The sequence below is a fragment of the Schistocerca americana genome, chromosome 7 (genome assembly GCF_021461395.2).
Source record: "Schistocerca americana isolate TAMUIC-IGC-003095 chromosome 7, iqSchAmer2.1, whole genome shotgun sequence".
NCBI lineage: Eukaryota > Metazoa > Arthropoda > Insecta > Orthoptera > Acrididae > Schistocerca > Schistocerca americana.
Window position 1 is genome coordinate 64,456,541 of NC_060125.1, and position 8,922 is coordinate 64,465,462.

General features: G+C 42.5%; 1 protein-coding gene across 1 annotated transcript in view; it reads left to right on the forward strand.

The window, feature by feature from the left end:
• LOC124622598 (carboxylesterase 4A-like) overlaps nt 1-5,797 on the forward strand; it is a 140,650-nt gene extending 134,853 nt beyond the window's left edge. The window contains exon 10 of the mRNA XM_047148351.1: nt 5,016-5,797. Within this exon, the coding sequence (XP_047004307.1) occupies nt 5,016-5,163 (148 nt within the window). The 3' untranslated portion in view covers nt 5,164-5,797. The remainder of the gene's footprint in view (nt 1-5,015) is intronic.
• The last annotated feature ends 3,125 nt before the right edge of the window (nt 5,798-8,922 follow it).

The following is an 8,922-nucleotide window of genomic DNA, read 5'->3' on the forward strand; positions in this document are numbered from 1 at the left end:
TGCAAAAGCGTGGTCCCCTACCACGTCACCCTCACGCTCGGCGACTATTCGAAGTTGTCGACATATGCGGAAAAAGGCCAGAGCTGAGACGTTCATGGGAGATGTAAGGTTCATTAACTGCACATTGACACCAAATTTCAAACCAATTCTGTCCAACGCGATCACTGATGTGTCACACGATGGGAATATGGTCACCCACCCTCCACTTGACTGTATCTCAGCCCTTCTCTTGCCATCTCTGCGATAGAGGTCAGATGCCACGGAGTACTAGAGTAGCAGTTTATTGTCATTCAGATGGAGGACGTCGAGGGGTTGCCTCATCTCAGGCGCCTAGGAATTTGTAAAGGGTTGCCTGTGCACAGGTACATTTTCAAAGTGCTCAACCAAGGCCCACAGCGAGGGTTTGGCCAAACTGGGGAGCCTTAGTGGGAGACTACACTTTTCTGTTTATGTACATGTCAGCGTCACGTGACACGTGATCACGACACAGGAGAGTGTAAAACAGCAGGGCTAAGTAAGCATAAACACCCTTTGCTACTTTGGATAATGTTCAAATGTCGCCTAATGGTTTTGAACGGTCCCTAGTCGTTACACCCTACATGCTAGAGCATTGTGATGACCTCACCATCATATGACAAGTCCACAGAGGTGTTCGGCAGAACTGTGGCGAGATTTGCAGCCAGTATGACATCAGTAACACACCTTACACTTCACTTGAACTTCTGAGCTCTGGCCTTTTTTCCTAGGTGTCGACACCTTGGTGTTTGAAACATAGCTGAGTTGGAGGGTGACGTCTCAGGGAACCACACTTTTTCACTATTACAGAGGGTGTAGCACCTCTGAGTCAAATTTCACACGTCTGCGTCGCAGTGGGGGGAAATGACGGTGTTTGAAAACAGTGGCCCTTTCAATTCACCTGCGCAGTGTAAAATTGGCAAGCTCTTAATAGGCACTCCAACTTATATCGTCTGCCGCAAGTGTGGACAATGTATGTTGGGTTGCCTGTCTTAAGATGCGTGAAATATTTTCTGAACCAGATTTATTTTGTCCACCACATGTATAACATTATTTTTGGATTAACTTCGTAGCACTTCAAAATTCAATATTAAAACGCGATTTCAGATGTCAGAATATTTTCGATTAGAGATGTATAGCACCTTTAGCCACTATTTCTTTCTTTTTGTACCAAATTTCACTCAAATGATCACTTTCGGAAATAATTTTACTTGTTGAAGCAGCTGTATCGTGACAGTATGGGTTAAATTTACTCTCTGGATGCGTCGTTTAGACCCGCTGTCCGTCTCGTGATCGCCGATTACGAGGTTTAGAATATATTTCTCTGGAATGTACTAATTTCTAAATACAAAATTCAAAAATTTCTTGCCATTAAAGACAGCTTTCGCCAATTCGCCTTCGTCATCATCCTTCTAAAACATCATGAGTTAACAATGATGTCATCACAGATAATGGGCCAGAGCGTAACTTAAGAACAGTTACGGATATCGTAGGACTTATTGCTTGAAATACTTGTTGAGATTTCCATTACTGATGCGTAAAGGTATCTTTACATATTCGAAACAAGATGTTGTAATTTCAGTGTTATTGAAACTGATCGATTTTATATGGTAATCACGAATGACCGAGATAAAAACACAGTATACTAGTGAATTGCCGAGTGGTTAATGTTTTAGCGTGAAAAATACTAAGTACAAATAATTGAGAACTGGGATTCGACAGAATTCTGAAGAATAGCAAACGGGCACGAAGTGTGAACAGAGGTAGCGGTGATTGCACATGCCCCTAACTGTTAATGGCTTCGATGTGGAACGGGAGAACCTCGTTAATCTACGCCTTGTTTGCTTCGGTGTTTCACCACAAGTGTGTCTAACAACGGTCATCAGTTTATTCCTCAGCACGGGTTTGTGTGCCTGTGACTGGTGCGTGACCTAGGTATATACAACTAGAACAACCACAGCTGTTTGTTTCTAAATAAAGCTTTTTTTTTGTATTAGCAGAAGAGCCAACACCGTGTTACGAGTGGAGGCCGAAATGCACGCGTTTTAGCTCACGCAGGCTGGCATGAGGAGGGAAGAACTATACTGACGTGAGGTCTGGAGTATGACAAGGAATGAGAATTCAGAAAGCGTACATAATTAGTTTGATACTTAACTTTACTCCATTAATGACGAACGTCGCTCTTGACTGTTAATGATTCACAATATTATCTGTTCAGAATACATTCTTGCAGTAATTATAGTAACTGAATATGGCGCCTTGCTAGGTCGTAGCAAATTACGTGGCTGAAGGCTATACCAAACTGTCGTCTCTGCAAATGAGAGCGTATGTAGACAGTGAACCATCGCTAGCAATGTCGGCTGTACAACTGGGGCGAGTGCTAGGCAGTCTCTATAGACTAGACATGCCGTGTGGCGGCGCTCGGTCTGCAATCACTGCAAGTGGCGACACGCGGGTCTGACGTATACTAATGGACCGCGGCCGATTTAAAGGCTACCACCTAGCAAGTGTGGTATCTGGCGGTGACACCACAGCTATCGTCAAGAGTGCGACTGAAAGTAAAAATTATGTTTATTTTGTATTAGTAGCTTGTAATAGTTTTAGCGTTCAGATTATGAAGGTTATCCTACTTTGAAGGGAGAAACATTCCTGCTTTTTTTTTTTTCACACATACACATTTTCCAGCACGGTAGTTGAGCGTGTTCGGTTAGAGGATTAGCTGCGCTCTGTAATAAAAAAAGTTGAGTGAATGGATGAACGATGAATTTGGACGCTCCGCTCCGAACATAACGAACAAAATGAGATCAATAAAAAAAAGTGGATAGCGTTCGAGCTACGTAAGACAAACGTGTATGAGACAACGGTTCGATTTTCGTTCAAACTTAATTTTTGTAGTACGTTTGTCAATTCTGTCACATTTAAAAGATTTGCACCTAGACTATTCGTGTATGAGACAACGGTTCGACTCTCGTTCGAACTTAGTTTTTGTAGTACGTTTGTCAAATCTGTGATATTTAAAAGATTTGCTCCTACACTATTCGTTCTCGCTACATTAGCAACGTCTCACCATTAAGCAGGTTACCTGCCAAATGGGGCTTGCCTCTGTGTTTGGTACTCGATGTGCAAAGTAGTTGCGGGTACCTTAACAGGCTGCATGTATAATGGATTTCGCAAATCACGACAGGCATACATTTTCAGGAAAATTTTATGCGTTTCTTCATTTACTTGTCGTTAGTTCTATAAATATGTTTGTTCTAATAATTAAATTTAATTAAAAATAGTAAGTAGTCAAATAATATGAAATTCACTAAAACTTCACGCGTATACACGCGTTCTTTTTAATCGTATTACCTCTTTTTTTTTCGTTATTGTTCGTTGCATTTGGTCGGGGCAGACATCACAAGACACCCTTGCAAGTTCGTTGTAGATCTTGTCACCCAGTTTTTTTTTTTTTTTTTTTTTTTTTTTTTTTTTTTTTTTTTAATCACAGAGAGCAACTAGCCCTCTGACCAAACACGCTGAGATACAGTGCCAGCATACGAAGCTCGAAAGCTAACCCCTTGACGACCATGGTCTCTAACGTCTGGCACTTTTGCACAGATACATACGCAACATAACAGACGCTTAAAACTTCTCTTACGATTTTCTCGGAATTTTCAGAGTAGTTCACCTTACTATTTGCACATTACGTTGTTTTAATGGCGTACTAAAGGTGTACAAAGTCTGAAGTAAATCTGTGATTCAACCTTCGTGGTCTCCTTTCGTCGGAGGATACGTGACTGCGTTTTTTTGTTTCTTCATTCGTTACGAAGGTATGAGAGGTAGTACGTCTATTTCAAATAGCATTCTAAATTTTTCATTCGATAATACACTTTCTCTCCTGAAGACCCGCTCAAAAACGTATCATGTAAATATGACGTTACTAAAACCGTATTCTATGTTCGACTGCCCTGGCCAGCACATTCTCCAGATCTCTCACCAATTGAAAACGTCTGGTCAATGGTGGCCGAGAAACTGGCTCGTCACAGTACACCAGTTACTACTCTTGATGAACTGTGGTATCGTGTTGAAGCTGCATGGGCAGCTGTACCTGTACACGCCATCCAAGCTCTGTTTGACTCAATGCCCAGGCGTACCAAGGCCATTATTACGGCCAGAGGTGGTTGTTCTGGGTACTGATTTCTCAGGATCTATGCACCCAAATTGCGTGAAAATGTAATCACATGTCAGCTCTAGTATAATATATTTGTCCAATGAACATCCGTTTATCATCTGCATTTCTTCTTGGTGCAGCAATTTTAATGGCCAGTAGTGTAACACATAGTGTAGATAGCCGGGGTAACGGAACTCGTCCACTTGCTGGAGCTGACAGTAACCGAAGGGGGACTCACAGAAAATGCACACCTGTAACTCAGTTCGCCGTATTTGGTTGTAGTTTTGTGTAAGTGTGGTGCACACCGACAAAGAGAAGGTAAGGGTGCTGCTCATCTATGGAGAACGTAAGTTAGCAGAACAGTAATTTTAATAATGTTTTCTTAATTACAGTACATAAGCTGTAGTGTGGTAGTTTCAAGCAGTGTGTTGCGTACAGTAAAGATAGTTCCTTTTCTCGTGTTTTCATTTATTTACTTCCAGATCCAACAAATGGAGTTATGCAGTTAAGAATATGTTCGCGTGAATGGTATACTTTGACACGTGTATGAACACGAACGCGTGGATTACTGAATAAAAGATACGGAGTGCTATTCAAAAAAGACGTATCTTCGTAATGTACAAAGTTACGAGAAAGGAAATTATGCTGTTTAATGTCTCTCTGGTATATAAATGATATTTTTTTGGTACATTTTCTATTTTGCTGCCGGACGCAAAGCTATTTGAGGTGGTCAAGATAAATGAAACACCTAGTTTAAGAATAAAAAAGTCGTTTGAATAGACTGTTGATACTGAAACTTTCTATGTTACAGCGGCTGACATTATTGGAACCTCCTCTTTTGTTCCAGGACTCCGTCTCCAGAAGGCGAGGAGGTAGTCTGGGAACCTTTCGACAACAGCAACCTTTACTACTTGCACATTACCGACACATTTGAACTTAAACAAGATGTTTACAAGGAACGTATGGACTTCTGGCACCAGAACATTCCACTGTAAAGGAATGTGGACGTCTGTATCAGTTACCAGAAAGTCTACTAATTACATTGTTGCTCAACTGTGTGCATTTGTTATTTTGTATACTGTAGTAATGTGAATTATTCATTGAAATATTGGGTGTTTATAAAGTCATAATTTTCCACTTGAACACTATAGTAAAGGCTCTTAACAACGTGAACATAATTCATATACTTCTTGATACAAATTTAGTTCATTTCAATGTGATGACTCTGCAAGGTAAGCGCAGGTCCCATCGTTCCTACGTAGCCCAAAGAATGCTTGTTAACACTGCTAGCTTTGTTCTACGCCTTCAAAACTGTGGTTTTTCAGTTGTTGAAGATTATCGTATATTACTTGATACACCTCGGACTTCATAAATCTCCCAACGAAAGTGTCCACTGGATTCAAATCGGGTGAGCGGTGAGTCCAAAGTCTTGGCAATGCTCGGCCAGTCCACGTCCGAGGAAATGTGGCATTCGGGTGGTAACGATGTAGGCGGTCAGCAGTGTCAGCTGTCCTTTGTTGTATTGTATACTTTCTTTTATACTGGCTGTAGGAGTGGCGGAATCTGTAACGTTACGACAGAAGTGGTAAGGAACTTGATAAACACCCTGTAGAAGAAAATGAATTTTGAGAAAATCTAGTGTGGAGTATTACAGAGTGAAGGAGAGGTACTTTTATGTAAGAGATTAAGAAATAAATGAACATAATGAATTACTTTACATTCACTTAAGATAGACATTGCTTACTATCCTTGGATTTGCTTTCAGCATTTTTACACTGGAAGGCTAAAGAAACTGATGCATCTGCCTAATATCGCGTAGGGCGCCCGAGAGCACGCAGAAGTGCCGCAACACGACGTGGCATGGACTCAACTAATGTCTGAATGGGGGGGGGGGGGGGGGGGGAATTGACACCATGAATCCTGCAGGACTGTCCACAAATCCGTAAGAGTACGAGAGAGTGGAGATCTCTTCTGAAGAGCACATTGCAAGGCATCCCAGATATGCTCAATATTGTTCATGTCTGGGGAGTTTGGCGGTCAGCAGAAATGTTTAAACTCATAAGAGTGTTTATGGAGTCACTCTGTAGCAATTATGGACGTGTGGGGTGTCGCATTGTCCTGCTGGAATTGCCCAAGTTCTTCGGAATGCACATCGGACATGAATGCATCCAGGTGATCAGGGAGGATGCTTACGTACATGTCACCTGTCGGAGTCGTATCTAGACGTATCAGAGGTCCTATATCACTCCAACTGCACACGCCAGACACAGTTACAGAATCTCTACCAGCTTAAACAGTCCCCAGCCGAAGTTCAGAGTCCATGGAATCATGAGATTGTCTCCGAACCCGTATACGTCTGTCCACTCGATACAATTTGAAACGAGACTCGTCCGACCAGGTCACATGTTTCCAGTCATCAACAGTCCAATGTCGGAGTTGACGGGCTCAGGCGAGGTGTAAAGGTTGGTGTTGTACAGTCATCAGAGCTAGACGAGTGGGCTTTCGACTCCGAAAGCCCATTTCTGTTCGCACGCTGACTCTTGTTGATGGGCCAGCTTTGAAATCTGCAGCAGTTTGCGGAAGGGTTGCACGTCTGTCACGTTGAACGATTCTCTTCAGTCGTCGTTGGTCCCGCTCTTGCAGGATCTTTCTCCGGCCGCAGCAATGTCAGAGATTTGATGTTCTACCGGATTCCTGATATTCACGGTACGCTAGTGAAATAGTCGTACGGGAAAATCCGCACTTCGTCGCTAACTCGGAGATGCTATGTCCCATCGCTCGTGCGCCGACTATAACACCACGTTCAAACTCACTTAAATCTTGATAACCTGACATTACAGCAGCAGAAACCGATCTAACAACTGCTACAGACACTTTCTGTGTTATATAGACATTGCCGACCGCAGCGCCGTATTCTGCCTTTTTACATACCTCTGAATAAGCATGCGTATACAAGTTTCTTTCGCGCTTCAGTGTATATTATGTTGGATCAACCAGCAGGCTCTTAAATGATGAATAATTTTGTGGAAGTATTCCCTTCTTGATTGATGTCTTGCATCTTGTAGCTCCTATAGATTCATTTAATAGGCCTCATAACAATCTTTCACTTCACAGTGTGGTGCATCGAGCCTTGTTTTTATTTTTACTCCGTAGCTCTGACGTCTGATTAACTGTGTGCAGAACTTCCTTAGCGAATTAGGGTCATTGTAACTCGCCTGTGAGCTGTGTCCATCACTGTTGAAACGTGCTGCCGACTGCTGTCCAGCCACAGTCGCATTGACCTGTCCAGGGCTTTTCTGTCCGTCGCTGGTGCCTCAGTCTCTCGATGTTAACGAAGATGCGTCCGCGGCTCGTGGTCTTGCTGTAGCGTTATCGCTTCCCGCGCACGGGGTCCCGGGTTCGATTCCCGGCCGGGTAAGGGATTTTCTCTGCCTCGTGATGACTGGGTGTAGCGTGTCTTTCATCATCATTTCATCCTCATTCACTTGCAAGTCGCCGTAGTGGCGTTAAAGAACTTGTGGAGCCGCGGCCGAACCGCCCCGCGAGGGTTCTCCCGGCCACCAATGCCATACGCTCATTATTATTATTAACTAAGATACAAAATTTTATTATCTACGTTTTCTCTCGGTCTTTTTCCAGCAAATCTGCCTGTGTTTAGAACTGCGAAGCAAGTGTGTATTAAAACTGCCTGACAGTGTCCAGAAAACTGAAACAGCATTTTGTTACTGCATTGGACGTGTACCTGACTTTTTGTTGTTATATCTGTTGTTCGAGCTACTTCTCATTTTAAGGCACGTCGAATCTGTTTGAGGACCGTTGCCTGACGGTGGGCGTTAACGTACCCAATAAACAGGCTTCTTCACTACCTTCTCTGGTTCAATTCTCAATGACTACTCATAAAAAGAGGGTCAGCTCCGTACGTCTACTAGATCATGTAAGGATTCAAATATCGAACTGAACAATTTTGCACAACGGATAAGGCAAGGGGAGGTCACAAGCAACCAAAGGTGCTAACTCATTGAAAATATTAGAATCGCAATCAGACACCATCCATTGCTATAGTGGCCGAACTCTTACCTACTGACTGCATTAGAATCATTAACTGGTGGGATCGGGTGGTGCAAATCATTAGTCGAAACAATTATGAATTCTCATTTAGACATAAAATTTTTTCCGACATTTCTGCCGTATCTCAGTGGAAACAAACAATAATAAATATCCTACACGCGCTGATGGCGCTCAACGTAACATTGTCGGTTTCGTAAATTATGCATGGCAGTGGGCGGAATATTACGTTACTAATAAAATTCTAATTCGCAAGTAACTTTGTGTCATGGCACCCACACAAGAGATAATGGCTACAAATTGTAACTATATTAAATGGCTACTGGAGTTTTGGTGGGAATAAACCGTACATGGGATCCGTAAGATAATGTAAACTGGGACAAAAGGGTCAAGTACCCAAAATTACACGATATAACATACATACAAATCATTAATACGTCGTAACACATTCATCATACTCTTTTCCTTTCATGAAACTTCGCAACAAAGATCACTATGCAGAATCACTGCAGGCAATGCCATTCAGGATATTGTAAGTCAATGCCAAAACATGTACTCACCATATTATTTCGTCCCTGGATTGAATACAAAGTTTCGCTCGCATGACCTATTTTGAATTTCCACCAGAACGTCCGTAGCACAATTACCGTGCAGCCGACTCTACATGGGAAGTTGGAAATCAATGCCTT